The following is a 17,161-nucleotide window of genomic DNA, read 5'->3' on the forward strand; positions in this document are numbered from 1 at the left end:
TTTCAAATGATCTCCAGACTACAGAGATTAATTATCCACAGGGAACGATAGCTGGTTCTACTGTGGGGGGAACCTGACCGGGCCTGACTGCAGACAGCAGAGCACCCCCCCCCAAAGCTGCCGTTTCCTCCAGGGGAACCGATCTCTGTAGTCTGGAGATCAGTTGCAATTCTGGGAGAACTCCAGGCCCCACCAGGTGGTTGGTAACCTTATATGAGGCCTAGTCACAAATTCCAACCTTCAGTGAAGGCGATGCATGAGACCACAACCCAGAATGGCAACCTCTTCTCAGTCTATAAAGTCTAATTCACAGTGGGTAGCCATGTTAGTCTGTCTGCAGTATTAGAAAAGGGCAAGAGTCCAGTAGCTCCTTAAAGACTAACAAGAATATTTTCTGGTAGAGTATGAGCTTTCGTGAGCCACAGCTCACTTCTTCAGATAAGCTCATACCCTACCAGAAAATATTTTTGTTAGTCTTTAAGGTGCTACTGGACTCTTGCCCTTTTCTACTATAAAGTCTAATGTCAGTGTTGTAAGGAGGTATCATTTCACACGCCCCTCCTTCTCCCCTATAGTGACAACTGATTCAATGCAGGCTGGGTTGCCAGTGTTAAGTCCGTGTGGGGAGGACACACGAGGTCGGAGACGGAGTTCAAACAGCAACTGCGTTCATTGTGAACAGGAACAGAACTGAAGAACACAGTGCAAACGGCCCTGCTTATATGCCCCCCTGGCCGCCTGCGGCCACTCCTCCCTGATCCGTGATAGGGGGGGGAACAACCCCGGGTCACCAATGGCGCGTGCCGGCTTAGGGCCAATGGCACGTGCAGGACTTAGGATCCTTTGTCCAGGACTCAAGCTCCTAAGTTCCCCCTGCATATCGCCTAACTATATACATACATAACACCCTTCACCGCTAAGTCCGAACACTACAAGAGCACACAAAGTCTTTGAGGTGGCTTGGTCGTGTTCGTACCTGTTGCGACTGGCGCGGCGCTGGAACAGGCGTCGCTGGCACGGGAACTGCTGCTTGAGCGGTGGTTGGTTCAGTCGCGCTTGTGGCGGGAAAGGCGCCGTCTGGCTGTTCCTCGGAGGCGCAGGCTGGCGGTTGCTCCTCTGCCCGTTCGGTCTCCGCTGCTTCTACTGGCAAGCCGACTAAATGGGGAAATTAGCTTGAGCATTCGGAAACTACAATATTTATATAGCGGGGCCAACCTATGTATACCAGAGTCGATAATCTTTGACCTTTGAAATCAAGACCGAGGCAAAAGGATTCCAAATTAATAGTGTTTATGTATTCTACCATTCAAATGGTGTAACACAAACATACAGAGAATCTAGGAATAAAAAGGTAGTAGGAAGAGACTTTTGCCAGGTGGCAGGAATATTTTCACGGGATATACGATACCTTTCCTGTAGTCCAGAGTTCCATAGGATCAAAAATGAATAAAAAGGGGGCCGGGGAGGTCTGGGATAAAAAGAGGGCAGGGGTAGCCCCCTGCGTGCTCCAGCATGGCTGCTCACTCTGGCAGAGAGTGGCAGTCTGTATGAAATGGCCAGTCCTAAGGTAGGGATCGGCTGGACTTTTGGGACCTCAGTTATACTCAGGGGGTGGGGGCTGTTTAGATTAAAACAAAAGGTGGCAGAGCCCTTAATGGCTGGCTTCCTGGGTGGGGAGGTTGGAATTTGGAAATCTATTCTAATGCCAGTGACTTGTGCAACCAGGAAGAAACCAGGAGTCTTGCTGATGAGCTTAATGGTCAGAAACAATAGGTGCGATCTGGCTAAATTCTGAGGATCTTTATCTCAATGCCTCTGAATGGCTTTGCTTAAGCAGTCCGATGATGCAAGGGGGGGTGTAGATGCAGCCTACGTGGCTTTGCGCTTTCTCTGACATGGCCTCTGCTGAAACCAAGATGAACAGGTAAAATGGAGTCTTTCAGGTTCTCTGGAGGTTGCTCTGGCCTCTGTCTCAGCTGCCGGCTGCCTTGTGCTGAATGGAGCGGTTCATGTCAGTTTCCCTGGCTCATGCCTGCCTTCCCTGTAGGGTTTTGGGGCAGGAGCGCGGCTGGAACGGGGTGCACATGTATGCTGTTTGGGGCTGCCATAACCTGTCCAAGAGATTGGCACCCGCGGGCTTACACTTGTGCGGAGCTTTGCTGGGACTACGACCCGGTTCCCCTAACTATATACATACATAACACCCAGGTTCCAGGTGGGGTATGGAAATTCCCTGGAATTACAACTAATCTCCAGACTAGTAGGGTTACCAACCTCCAGGTGGTGGCTGCAGATCTCCTGCTATTGCAACTGATCTCCAGCCCATAGAGATCAGTTCCCCTGGAGAAAATGGCCACTTGCCAATTGGACTCTATGAAATTGAAGTCCCTCCCCGCCCCAAACCCTGCCCTCCTCAGGCTCCACCCCAAAAAACTTCCGCCGGTGGCAAGGAGGGACCTGGCAACCCTATCTCCAGACTAGACAGATCAGTTCCCCAGGAGAAAATTGCTTCTTTGGCATTACACTCTGCTGAGGTCCATGTCCTTACCAAATCCCACCTTCCCTAGGCTGCACTCCAAAATCTCCAGGAATTTGTCAATCCAGAGTTGGCAACCATAGGGAAACACGTAGCATTTTATTTGTTTGTTTGTTTGTTTATTTGTTTACACTTGTAGCCCGCCTTCATTCCCTGCAAGCTGGGCTCAGAGCGGGTCACAACATTACAATTGTAAAACATAAGTTAACAACATAATTTAAAACTTACAGTTTCCATACAATACAATAAAACAAGATGGCATTCATTAGCTGCAAATAACAACCACTAGAAAATCTGATCAGGCAGTGCAACCCCGATAAACGACGTTGGGGGAGGAGAATGGGGAGGCCAGCAACGATGACCGTTCTGTTTTACAGGCCCTACGGAACTCATTTAGGTCCTGCAGTAGGGTTGCCAGGTCCCTCTTTGCCACTGGCAGGAGGTTTTTGGGGTGAAGCCTGAGTAGGGCGGGGTTTGGAGAGGGGAGGGACTTCAATGGCAGCGAGTCCAATCGCCAAAGCGGCCACTTTCTCCAGGTGAACTGATCTCTATCGGCCGGAGAACAGTAGTAACAGCGGGAGATCTCCAGCCACCACCTGGAGGTTGGCAACCCTATCCCGCAGGGGCCTGATGTTTTTAGGGAGACTGTTCCACCAGGATGGGGCCAGGGCAGAAAAAGCCCTGGCTCCCGTCGAGGACAGCTGCACGCTCCTCTGGCCAGGGACTACCAGTAGGTTGTTGTTCATTGAGCTTAAAGCTCTCTGGGGGGCATACCAGGAGAGGCGGTCCCGCAGGTACGCAGGTCCCAGACGGTATAAGGCTTTGGGACAGAAGGACATCAGTAAATACAACTAAATTTTATGGAGATGAATGACAGGGAGGTCTCAGCCTTCTGGCCAACGCTGTTTCTGCTGACAAGTGTAAATTCAACACCTGTTCCTTGACAGGGCTGCTAAGTCCCTGGTGGCAGCAGAGGATTCCCTACCCCTAGGTCCTGTTGCCAGGGGAGAAATATTAAAAAGGAAAATAAGGCCTCCTCTACTTACAGGAAACTCTTACCGTAGAGTTCCTGGTTTTTTCTAGAGCTACCTGGAAGTGGCAGAGGGTAGCTCTAGGATTTGCCAGAGACAGTATGGTTTTACCATAGAGTGGCTGGCAATTCCTAGAACTACCCTTTGTTATTTCTGGGCAGCCCTAGGAATCACCAGGAACTCTATGTTCTCTAGCCTTGCTGGCTGATTGAGGAAGGCGCCACTTGGTTTCTTTTACGCACTGATTTATTTAGAGCACTGGTTCCCAACCAGGGGTCCGCGAGAACTAAATTAAGGTCCGCAAAACAAAGTTATAAACTCATAATAAATTAATATTTTCAATTAAAAGTTCTCTATTATAAAAATATATATTCAAATATTATTCTGTTTAATGTTTAACTAACAGTTATGATTAAAGTTTATTTTCAAATTCTCAGAATTTTTATTTTGAACCTTGGGGTGCCTGCACCGAACAAAAAAGTCCTAGTGGTCCCTGGTCAAAAAAAGGTTGGGAACCACTGATTTAGAGGATTTAAATCCTTCCTTCCTTCCGAAAGCAGGTTGCAACAATATTTTACAATAATTTACACTAAAATAAATAAAAGGGAACATGTTTAGCAGTCTCAAAACACAGGGGTACAACTGAATCACATCACCAGTAACAGGGACAACATCAGGATCTTAATCAGTCAACCCTTTCTCAATTCCTGGCATGATGCAAACTGTTATTTCCAAAAAGTCCACAAGTATCAAACTTGGAGGGGTTCTAGTGTCATGGAGTTCCACAAGAGGAGCACCACATAATGCATGAGGTCAATCCAGGTCTCTGAAGTTAAGCGCAATAAGTTAAGGAGGTGTGTGGTGAAACTGAAGTGTAATACGACCAGAAAATATGTATCCAACCGTCTGATCACTGAAATACGCTCTCTTTCAGGATTAACACCAGGGTCAGTCTCTGTTGGTCAGGTTTACTTTTAGAACACGAAAGAGAAAGAACTACTGCACAAATCACTGCCACAGACATCCTGACTGCTGGAAGTTGCAGGGACTCGTACAGAGACACGGCGGCCTCCGCAGAGGTTATCCTGCTGCTTTTTTGCATCAAGAGTGATCCATCCATCTGGTCTGAGGCAGAGAGGCAGCGGAATAACCCACCCCCAGCAAAGGCTGCTTGGAAGGCCAGAACAGGAGATCGTGCAGAGAGGCTGCGGACAGCCTCCTTTGTGGGCTCATAGGCATCCTTCATTAGTTAAATTAATGTTTTACTAGAGATGCCACTGTGCCCGGGCACAGAGTTCAGAAATGACTGAATCCAGAGTAAAATGGTAAATTCTCAAGTAGGAGGAGGTTATATTACAAGGTCTTTGCTGATAGCGGGAACCATAACTGGAACTCCTCCATAATTCCCAGGATGGCTTCGCTTCCCATTGCCCGGATCCACATCAGATGTAGATTTGTTGTTTCCAGAATTTGTACCAGTGGGCAACTGTGAGGAAGAGGCCCCGCCTTTCACTTGGGAATAGGAAGGAACGGAGTGGGCATGGTGAACCCTGGCCTTGGTGGTGACCGCAGAAGAACAGCCGCCATCTTGGTCCTTGCTGGAATCCGCAGCACAGCTGGTGTCTTCCTCCTTGCCCGGGCTGATCATCTCGATCCCTTCCTGCTCCTTGGGCGATTCGTATTTACACCGCTGAGAGAAGCCGAGAGTGTGGGGTAGGTAGTCCAGGGCGGATCGCAGGCTGCTGCTTCTGCCCGGACATTTTGTCCGCGGCGGGGCTGAGTCAACTCTGTGGCGAGGGGGGAAGAGATGGCGAGAGGGTTAAATTTGAGCTAGGATTGTGTGCCGCCAACAGGATGCCCTTAAGGACGCAGATTGTGGAAGGCCCTGCAAATTGGAATGCTACCACCCTCCCCAGCCAGAACGCCGTTCACACGGAAAGTCAGCACCTCAGGGACAAATTATGCTACCTCCCTGAGGTGCTACATTTCTACATGCAGGGAGCTGGGGAGGGTTTGCCACGAGGGTGTATTCAAAGAGGCATATTACGCCACTTGCTGTTTCTGCACACTGCAGTGGGCTCCTTCTTCTTCTTCACTGGTTCTTACAATGGCCCGCACCAACCAAACACAAACACACAACCACTCTCTGCAAAACATGACTCAATCGCATTTCATATAATGTAATGGGAATGTTATTGCAATGTGTCAAGGGAAGAGCCATCTCAGCTAACAACTAGAAGACAGGGTTGCCAGGTCCCTCTTTGCCACCAGCGGGAGGCTTTGGGGGTGGAGCCTGAGGAGGGTGGGGTTTGAGGAAGGGAGGGACTTCAATACCATAGAGTCCAATAGCCTAAGCGGCCATTTTCTCCAGGGGAACTGATCTCTATCGGCTGGAGATCAGTTATAATAGCGGGAGATCTCCTGCTAGTACCTGGAGGTTGGCAACCCTACTAGAAGATGTCCCCAACTCTATAAGATGTTTGCTCCATGGCCTTTGGTGGCTGATGGCAACCTGGATGGCCCAGGCTAGCCTGATCTTGTCAGATCTCAGAAGCTAAGCAGGGTCAGCCCTGGTTAGTATTTGGACGGGAGACCACCAAGAAAGTCCAGGGTTGCTGTGCAGAGGAAGGCATTGGCAAACCACCTCTGTTAGTCAATTGCCATGAAAACCCCAAAAAGGGGTTGCCATAAGTCGGCTGCGACTTGACAGCACTTTACACACACACACACACTCAAGAAGGGGATGGACCGAATATCGTTCGGCAAACTTGGAAGGTAGCCAGTTAAGGAGACTGAAGTCTGGACTTCTGCAGTTCACCAGGAGGCTTCGAGGACATGTGATTTAGCAGAAGGGGCCGGAGGCATCACACTGTTTTAGAGAGTCATCCTCTGCTCAGATTGTTTCAGTTGTACGTAAACAGAAATGACTCCTTGCAACTTCCTTCTGCAGGAAGCTGCGTGGTCACGTGCAGTTCAGTGACCTTTCCAGTCGAAGGCGCCCAATTTTCAGAGCGCCTGACCCGCGTTCTACATAAGGTTGCCAACCTCCAGGTGAAGCCTGGAGATCGCTCAGAATTACCACTGTTTTCCAGACAACAGCAATCAGTTCCCTCCTGGGGGGGGGGGGAAACGGCTGCTTTGTAGGGCTGCCAACCTCCTGGTGAGATCTGGAGAGGTCTCCTGGAATTACAATTGATCTCCAGACAACAGCGATCCATTCCTCTGGAGAAAATGGCTGCTTTGGAGGGTGGACTCTATTAAATTATATCTGGCTGAAGTCCCTCCCCAGACTTCACCCCCAAATATCCAGGAATGTCCAACCTGGAGCTGGCAACCCTAATTTGGAGGGTGGACTCTACGGATTTATACCCTGCTGAGGTCTTTCCCCTCCCCAAACCGCAGTTTCCCTAGGCTCCACCCTCAAATCTACAGGAATTTCCCAACCCAGAGCTGGCAACCCTGCAGATTATGTACAATCTGTAAAATTGTAGTTGGTGTTTTTGAGTTAGACTACCTTGGGAAGGGGGGAATTATATTCTGAACAATGGGGAAAGGGGGTGGTGGAGCAAAAATGGTTGAGAGAACCACAGCATGGTCTTCAACAGTTGTGTAAGAAGAAGTAGAGTTGGTTTTTATATGCCAACTTTCTCTACCTTTTAAGGAGAATCAAACCGGCTTACGGTCACCTTCCCTTCCCCTCCCCACAGCAGACACCTTGTAAGGTAGGTGGGGCTGAGAGAGTTCTGAGAGAACTGTGACTAGCCCAAGGTCAGCCAGCAGGCTTCATGCAGAGTAGTGGGGAAACCAAATCGGTTCTCCAGATTAGTGTCTGCCGCTCATGTGGAGGAAAGGGGAATCAAACCCGGTTCTCCAGATTAGAGTCCCCCACTCGTAACCACCGTGCCGGCCATTCAGATCACCCGTTGCAACGGAGCCTTTTGTTCGGTCACCTGATCTGATTGCACTGCTCCTTGGTCCGATTCCGCTTGCAACAGTAGACCAGCCCCAAGATGAGACCGAGAAGCAGCAGCAGCAAGAGGACGGAGCCAAAGACGGCCCCCACAATGATGCCCACTTGATTGGCACCTGCAGGGAGAGAGAGGGATGCTGAGTTAAGACAGAACCCAAGGCACCGGCATGACTTAATTTGGCTGGATTTTAAAAGGAGAAATATAGACGTAAAGTTCTGCCCCAAAAGCTGAAATCCCAAAGACACGTTTCTGAGAATAAAACCCACTGAATAATTTAGGATTTACTTCTCAGTACATCTGTTTATAGGGTTGCCGACCTCCAGGCAGTAGCTGGAGATCTCCTGCTGTTACAACTGATCTCCAGCCGATAGAGATCAGTTCACCTGGAGAAAATGGCCGCTTTGGCAATTGGGCTCTATGGCATTGAAGTCCCCTCCACAAGCCCCACCCTCCTCAGGCTCTGCCCCATAAACCTCCCGCCGGTGGTGAAGAGGGACCTGGCAACCCTAGTTGTGACTACACTGCATAACTTCTTCCGCAACTGCTATTCAGGGGTGGGGGCAGAGCCTCACGCTCTGGATATTTTGTTCAGCAAGACCTCCGTTTCCAGAGATTTTGCCAAAGACCCACACGTTTTAAAGCATATCTTTACATCCTTAAGGGTAAGAAGTTTCGATTTTTAGAAATCTAGCACCACTTGGGACTATTCCTGGCTTCACGGCTCTACCAGACAATCACGTTATTTGGAATTAATTATCCAGACGCTAAATGCGAGTCGCTTACCTGCTGCAAGATCGATTTCCAGAACACACTGGGTTGATCCGACTTTGTTGGCCGCGTCGCACCGGTAGAATCCCACATGGTCCTTGGACAGGTTCCTGATGACCAGGTCACCAGGGTTTGGTCCTTCAGAGGAGAGGGGTGCCAGATAAGGACAGTTAAAAAAGATGCTTGTCCATCTAGGACAGGGGTCGGCAAACTCATTAGTCAAAAGAGCCAAATATCAACAGTACAACGATTGAGATTTCTTTTGAGAGCCAAATTTCTTAAACTTAAACTATATAGGTAGGTACACTGTTTATTAACTTAATAAACTTTAATTAAAGTTTTAAGTCTTAATTAAACTATAGGTACACTGAATAAAACTTGATATCCTACTTAATAGTGATCTTATTTATTGATAAAAATTAAATTGTAAGTCCCTGCCATTTCCCCCTCCCCATCCGGAGTCCTCGTCTGGAGGCCTGGTCTACCGCCATAAAAGCCTATTGGTAGACCTGGCCTCTGGATGAGTCCCATTGGGAGGCCAGGTCTACCCATTGGCTTTCTTGGCAGTAGACCTGCCTCCGGAGGCCCATAGAAGCCAATTGGTAGACCTGGCCTCTGAAGGGGGACTTTTTCCCCTCCTCGGAGTCCAGGTCTACCGCCAAGAAAGCCAGTGGGTAGACATGGCCTCCCAATGGGACTCAGCCGGAGGCCAGGTCTACCAAAGGAAGCCCGCCCCGCCCAACAGCTGATAGGCAGGGGGGGCAGGAACCGCCGAGCCGCCCGCCCAGCAATCGCGCGTCTAGAGTGGAGGGGAGGCATTAGCCTCCCAACCATTGAGGGCAAGGGAAATAGAGGGCGGGGGGAGACAGCGCGTCCGCTTGCCTGCTCTCTCTCTCTCTCTCTCTCTCTCTCTCTCTCTCTCTCTCTCTCTCTCTCAGGCACGCCGGCTCCGCAGCCCGGCTGCCGGTGCGAGCGGGCACGACAGCAGGGGCTCCGAACCAAGTTCGGAGAGCCGCACTCAATGGGCCAAAGAGCCGCATGCGGCTCGGGATCCGCAGTTTTCAGACCCCTGATGTAGGATGTGGTATCCAGACAGAGATCTGTGAAACAGGACTGCCAACTCTGGGTTGAGAAAATCCTGGCGATCTGGAGGTTTAGACGAGGGGTCAGCATGGGTTGCCAACCTCCAGGTAGTAGCTGGAGATCTCCTGCTATTACAACTGATCTCCAGCCGATAGAGATCAGTTCACCTGGAGAAAATGGCCACTTTGGCAATTGGACTCTATGGCATTGATGTCCCGCCCCTCCCCAAACCCCGCCCTCCTCAGGCTCCGCCCCAAAAATCTCCCGCCGGTGGCGAAGAGGGACCTGGCAATCCTAGCTCAGCAAGATATAATGCCATAGACTCTTCCCTCCACTTTGGGTCCCCGTTGGAGTAGAAAGTCAGCAAAACAAATAAATCAGTCCCTCATTTGTCACTGGTTCTTACCCTTTATGACCGATGGGGGCATCCAGGTACCGACTTTGGTCCATTGGTAGATGAGGGGGGATGATCCGGCCCGGGAGGAGCATCGCAGGGTGACGTCACGGCCCAGGGACACACGGCCATCGATCGAGCATTGGGGGACGGAGGGTCTCTCTGATGGAAAGAAGTGACCGTAGTTGGTTGAAGGCTGATGAAGTTCAGCTCAGAGAGCAAGACGATAAACAACAATCCCTCAAAAAATAGCGCAAGGGCCCTGCTCACAACATCACAACAAACAGGCTTGCCAGCTCCAGGTTGGGAAATACCTGTAGATTTTGGGGGGCGCAGCCTGAGGAGGGCAGGGTTTGGGGAGGGGAAGGACTTAAATGCCAACAAATTGCCAAAGAGGACATTTTCTACAGGTGAACTGATCTCTATCGGCTGGAGATCAGTTGCAATAGTGGGAGATCTCCAGCTAGTACCTGGAGGTTGGATACCCTAACAACAAAGGCCTATAACCCAGTATCCTGTTTTCAGACAGGGACATCTGGACCTTGCTAGACACTGCCTTTTCGGATGAGCTGACATGCCTTTGTTTGTTTCTTCTTTCCAGAATGCCATTGCTGTACACAGACACCTGCGGCAATTAAACTAGAGCAGGGGTGTCAAACATATGGCCCACGGGCCGGATCCGGCCGCTTGAGAGCTCTTATCCGGCCTGCAAGCCAGACAGAGCATATAAAAACCAACTCTTCTTCTCTTTCTTCTTCTTTCTTCTTCTGGGAGATCTCCAGGCCTGACCTGGAGATTGGCAAATCTACCTATCCCCCAGGAGCCACATTTTGTGGAGATCAGTGGGCTGCAGTAGGAAGAGGGAGGCAGGAAATTCTATACTGCTGATGGAAAATTTAGTCTGAATCCACCCCACACTTTCTTGTCTACCCTGAACCCCCTTATCACTGGAGTTCTAATATTACAGAGAATGATAATTCATTCTCTCTGTTCTTACTGTTCAGAATGTCACAATAACAACAATTATTACTATTACTATTGTTATACTGGGCACTGTTTCAATTATTAAGTTAAAAGGAACAAAACTCTGCCCGCAGGTTTTCTTTTTTTTAAAAAAAGCAAGATAATTGTATAAAGAGGAACAAAAACAGAAGGGGAAGCGGACAGAGAAGGTGGAAGGGCAAACGATAACAAAACACAACAGCTAGGAGCAAATCTCATGTCTTCCCTTAGCCATCTTTCCTCTAACCTGATAAGCTGAAAACTCCTTTGCCTTTCCTCCCTGGGAAGGAGGTCCAATCCAATGCCTTGATCCTTTTCGTTTTCGCCTTTTCCTATTCTACGATAGCCTTTTTGAAATGTACCGGAGCATTACATAATATTCCATATGCAGCTGCATTGTAGATCTAGGCAAAGGTGTTATGATACTGGGTGTTTTAATTTTGTGTCTCTTTCCGTAGCATGTAATTAGGGAGAAGTCACTGCTCAGTGTTAGACATCTTTGCACATGCAACAAGTCCCCAGGCTCAATCCTTGGTTATCTCCAGATTAAAAAGCATAAGGTAGTAAGTGATATGTGAGCCAGCGTGTGTAGTGGTTAAGAGCGGCAAACTCTAATCTGGAGAACTGGATTTGATTCCCCTCTCTTCCACATGAAGCCTGCTGGCTGACCTTGTGCCAGTCACAGTTCTCTCAGAACTCTCTCAGCTCATGCAGAGGCAAGCAATGGCAAACCACCTCTGAATGCCTCTTGACTTGAAAACCCCATGGGGTCACCGTAAGTCAGCTGTGACTTGATGGCAAAATCACACACATTAGGTGTCATGAAAGATCTCTACCTGTGAGAGCTGCTAGGCAGAGTCTAAATCCTGATTTATTGTCTAAATATGCAGCTTGGTGGTGGAAAGTGCGGTCAAAGTACAACCAACTTATGGCGACCCTGTAGAGTTTTTGAAGACAAGAGATGAACAGAGGTAGTTTGCCATTGCCTGCCTCTGTGTAGCGACCCTGGACTTCCTTGATGGTCTCCCATGCAAGTACTAACCAAGGCCGACCCTGCTTAGATTCCAAGAAATGAGAGGCCAGCCTGGGCCATCCAGGTCACATCACTGTGGCCATTTATGCTTGGTAATTAGCGCATTCCAGGCTGAAGTGCCCTGCATATTTTTTTTTTAGTTTTTCACGTTGAACCGTCATTCAGGAAGTGACTGCGAAGCCAGCACATACCTGCTTCGCATTTTTTAAGAGCCCCTTTAACACAACTTTTTGTGTTTGCCCTGCCCCTGCCTCAAAGAATCCCCTCAAGGAAGCATGCAAAATCACAGCCACACGTTAGCTATGCAAACGGCGGTTGCTAATTGAAGGAACGAAGGAGTGGGGGGTGGAATTTATCTTTTTGCGTCGGGACCATGAATAGGCATTTTAAAGGTCGCATTTAAAAAAAGAACTTTGAGCAAGCATCAAAATTGACCCTGCATAAATGGCCTTTGATAAACCAATAATTTGATTCAGTGTAAGGCGGTTTCATGAATTCCATTTGCCTTTTCCACCTCTGCTGCACACTTGCGTTAACATCCACCACAACTCGAAGATATTTTTGCTATTTTGCAGGACTCACCTAGCACTGTGACTGTCACCTTGCGGGAGGCCACAGTAGTTTTCTTCACCTTGCACTCATAAGTCGCTGAGTCAGTAACCTGCACGTTCTGCAGATTGATGGAGGCGTCGTATTGGCTCGGGTCTGGGATCGCAAAGTTTACTCTCTGTTGCAGGCCATAGCAGCAGTCACCGACCGAGCCCATGGAACCAAGATGGTGGTCGTTTGGTCTGACCAACACAGTCTGCTGTAAACCAGAGTGACCCAAATGCCGCGGATCCTGGACTGCGGGACCCGGTCTCTTCTGCATATACAGGTATCCAGGACGGATAACTTGCTGGTCTTGGTAGCTAAGAATCTGGTGGGCAGGAACCAGAGAACAGCACAGTTGAATCAATACAGGAAGGTCGCGAATTGACTTGTATCATTGCCAGCAGGCCTTTCACAAGGGCTTTCTGGAATGTATGCAAACATCTCTTCAGAGAAGAGAAAGGGCCACCGAAATTGCTTGAGAAAAGACCACCAAAATCGGTGTAAGATTTTTGCATTGATACTAGGGTTGCCAACCTCCAAGCAGGAGCTGGAGATCTCCCGCTATTACAACTGATCTCCAGCCAATAGAGATCACTTCACCTGGAGAAAATGGCCGCTTTGGCAATTGGACTCTATGGCATTGAAGTCCCGTCCCCCCCAACTTTTTAGGCTCCATCTCAAAAATCTCCAGGTATTTCCCAACCCGGAGCTGGCAACCCTAATTGATACCCCTAGTCCCAGTCATTATTACAGTTGCCCACTGCATAGGGGAGGCTTTCTTCCCCAGCCTTGCCAACAGTACTTGAGAGGCAGAGAAGATGACCACAATATAGCTCGTTTAACTGCCTGTGTTAATACTTCCCGTGGAAACTCAGAATGGAAACTAGGGGGGTTCTAGTTAAGGAAAAGTAGACCATGCAACTGTAAGCAAACCACCTTGATTCTTCTCTACCCCAAAAAACAGACTCTCCAAATGCGACATCCCTTCCAGGGGCTGACGACACACACTCACCACATGATCGAGATTTGTGGGGTCAGCATTCAGTTGTGTCCATTCAATGTCCAGGGTGTTCGGACCGTTGTCTTCTGGTTCCAACTCGTACGGACAGCCCAACTTGATCGAATCGCCTTTGGCCAAGTAGATGACCTCCCGCCCTTTGGCCTGGATTTTTACAGCAGGTACCAGAGCTAGTTGGGGGAAAGAGAGAGAGGCAGGTGACACCCTGAGTGAAATTTCAATTGCCAGATTTGGAAAAGTGCTTCTACAAAGATCTGCTCAAATTGGTGGATCCAACGAGAAAGGTTTTCATAACAGGAGACCCTGATGGTCTTGTATCTTGCCCAGAACTAAAGCTGGCACATGCCCTACAATATCAGTCACCTTGGTTGTCTCCTTGGACCTGACACCAATTTAAGCAAACAGTTGATCATGTAGTAAAAAGTGTGCTAGGATTGCACGACCTCAGACAGACAGTCATGGGGAATCTCATCAGGGGCTCTTACTTAAAACAAAAACTCCATACATACATCAAACTAAATAACGGTGGTAAGATCTTGGCTTTGCCTTCTTCTTAGCACAATAACCAAAATAAAGAATATTCTTCTGCTGTTCCAATATGACATGAAAAAAGTTGCAACATATATTATAAGCAGTACAAACGGTTATTGTGTGTGTGTGTAAAGTGCCGTCAAGTCGCACCCGACTTATGGCGACCCCTTATGGGGTTTTCAAGGCAAGAGACTAACAGAGGTGGTTTGGCAGTGCCTTCCTCTGTATAGCAACCCTGGACTTCCTTGGTGGTCACCCATCCAAATACTAACAAACGGTTATGAAGACACATTAAATATATATAAACATATAACATTTACACACACCTATACACACACTTAACATACAATATATGTCTGTTTAACAGACATTATATATTGTATGTTAAGTGTGTGTATAGGTGTGTGTAAATGTGATATGTTTGTATATATTTAATGTGTCTTCATAACCGTTTGCCTTCTTCCTGACATACTAGTTTTCCAAGAGCAGGGAAATGTACACATATGTACATTTGCTGTCTGAAGTGGTATAATCCAGGATTGTACTGGACCAATTACTGAGGATCATCTTCTTTCAAATGCTAGTTGCCGATTTCAAATTTAACCTCACTCCCAATCCAATCACCATTTCGGCTTCTGAAATTTCCCCAGGAGTTACCCATAGACCTTCAAGTTTCTCTTTGCAGCCTTGAGGCCTGGGAACTTGTTTTCATTTGAAAAGTCCTCATGGTGTTGCACAACTGAGGGGAACCTTTGTCTCAGAATCCATCCTGAGATAGCCAAAATATATTTATTTACTTATTTAAAACCTTCTATGGGGCCTTCCACCCAAGTAGGGCCCCCCAAGGCCCCCAATCAACACTTTAAAAAGTAACTGTAAAATATGAGAACATAAAGAAAGCCCTGCTGGATCAGACCCAGGCCCATCAAGTCCAGCAGTCTGTTCACACAGCGGCCAACCAGGTGCCTGGTTAAAAATATTTAATGAAACAATACCAATGGGCGAAAACGCATGATCGCTTTAGCCTTTATTCCCTGTTTCAGCCAGGATTCAGCCAGGATCGAACCTACGTTCGACTGGAGTGGACTGGTAGGTTAAGGTACAGCAGCCCCAAGCCACATAGGGCTCTTAAGGTCAATACCAGCACCTTGACTTGAGGCCAGAAGCAATCTGGGAACGAGCATAGATGGCCCGTGTGGTGGGTATTACGCACCCCTTGCAAAACTGTCATCTCGGTCTTCTACCATCCAAGCGAGCTTTACCTGGTGCCAGACACAAAAGGACGAGCTGGAAAGTCCACGTCCCAGGCATGGTTCCAAGAAGTAACCCCACACAGTGGCCCCGAGCAATCCTTCCTCGAGGACTGAAGAAGGCTCAGGCAGGGAGAGCTGTGAGTAGAAGCCCAGAGGAGCTGCGTTCTTTTCACCTGTCGGACCTGGCTCCTCCCTGCCGGGTGGGGATGCCTTTGGGGTGAATTGCCAGGTGACGGAGCCACTCGAAGAAGGTGAATGAGCCGGTCCTCGCCCAGTTTCCCTGCCAGTCACATTTTTAGTCAGCAACGAAATGACAATCGGACATCCTTTCGCTTGCAGTGCAGGTCGCGGCTATTTTTCACGGCAGGGGAAACGTGGTTGTTTGGAGCGCAGGATGGTCGAGGTCACCAGGGGCCTTTTTTTGAGTACATCAAGGGGACGGGCAGATCCCACCCGAGAAGAATCACGCCCATTGAGATTCCTCGGGAGATTTGCCCAAGTCGGAGCCACCAAATGCAAAGAGAAATTTTGCTTCGAGTGAAATTGGCGGCGTTTTAGTAATATTTGTTTGCTTGTTTATGTCCTACTTTTCTTCCCACCGCTGCTTCTCACTTGCTTTGAAAGCCCCTTGCTGAGCTCGACATAAGGCATTGAGACTTGACAGCACTTGCATTAAGTAATGTAGTGGTTCCCAATCTTTTTGTATGGTGATTCGCAACTCCAAATTTACTAAGCATGGTGACCCCTTTAAAAACAAACAAAAAACAGCATGCACATATCAATAAAACCGCAAAAGCCTAGGACTAGCTATCACAGGCTTTGAAACCAAATTTTTAGGTTCGGACCCACAGTTTAGGAGACGCTGGTCCAATCCGTCCTCCTCTAAGATACAGGAAATCCTAAACTAAATGACCTGATGAGTGTCTAGCCTCTGACTGAAGACCTCCAGTGGAGAAGACCTCCACCTCTGCCAAACAGGTCTTACCATTAGGAATTTCCTACTAACATTCAACCAAAATCTACCCTTCAGCATGGTGTAGTGGTTAGGAGCGGTGGTTTGAAGGGGTGGATTCTGATCTGGGTTTGATTCCCCATTCCTCCACATGAGCGGCGGAGGCTAATCTGGTGAGCTGGATTTGTTTCCCCACGCCTCCACATGAAGCTAGTTGGGTGACCTTGGGCTAGTCACATTCTCTCAGCCCCACTTACCTCACAGGGTGTCTGTTGTGGGGAGGGGAAGGGAAGGTGATTGTAAGCCGGTTTGATTCTTCCTTAAGTGGTAGAGAAAGTCAACATATAAAAACCAACTCTTCTTCTTCTTTTTCTTCTTCAGCCCGTCAGAGTAGGGGTCCCCAACCTTTTTGAGCCTGCGGGCACATTTGGAATTCTGACACGGCACGGTGGACGCAGCAACAGAATGGCTGCCACAGTATGGTCGCCGCAGGAGGCAGAACCAGCCACAGAATGATTGCCACAGCTTAACTTCAGTAACACAGTGTAGATCCTTGTGCTGGGGTAGCAGCTGATGCCAAAGCAACATTTTAAAAATTTTCACAGCCACTCAAATCTCCAATAGTCAATCAGAAGCCTTGCTGGGCAAAAGGCCTACCTGGCCCCAACCACTTCCTAAAAGCACTTGGTGGGTGCCAGAAAAGGTGTTGGGGACCCTGATCTAGAGCTTGCCTAGGTGGACATGACCTTTCATGTGGTTGGGGTAGCACTGAAATCTGAGCTCTACCATGTGCATAGGGTTGCCAGCTCCAGCTTGGGAAATACCTGGATATTTTTGGGGTGGAGCCTAAGGAAGGCGAGGTTTGGGGAGGGGGTGGGACTTCAATGCCCTAGACTCCAATTGCCAAAATGGCCATTTTCTCCAGGTGAACTGATCTCTATCGGCTGGTGATTAGTTGTAATAGCTAGTACCTGGAGGTTGGCAACCCTACATGG

General features: G+C 48.6%; 1 protein-coding gene across 1 annotated transcript; it reads right to left on the reverse strand.

Moving 5' to 3' along the window:
* Positions 1-4,915: 4,915 nt before the first annotated feature.
* Positions 4,916-15,272, reverse strand: LOC130481184 (V-set and immunoglobulin domain-containing protein 8-like). Its single transcript, XM_056853902.1, has 7 exons — positions 15,224-15,272; positions 13,427-13,600; positions 12,401-12,766; positions 9,796-9,945; positions 8,322-8,444; positions 7,518-7,653; positions 4,916-5,354 (listed from the first exon to the last, which is right to left on the reverse strand). The coding sequence occupies exons 1-7, from the start codon at positions 15,270-15,272 to the stop codon at positions 4,916-4,918; spliced, it is 1,437 nt and encodes a 478-aa protein (XP_056709880.1).
* Between the last annotated feature and the right edge of the window lie 1,889 nt (positions 15,273-17,161).

The sequence above is a fragment of the Euleptes europaea genome, chromosome 7 (assembly GCF_029931775.1).
Source record: "Euleptes europaea isolate rEulEur1 chromosome 7, rEulEur1.hap1, whole genome shotgun sequence".
Lineage (NCBI taxonomy): Eukaryota > Metazoa > Chordata > Lepidosauria > Squamata > Sphaerodactylidae > Euleptes > Euleptes europaea.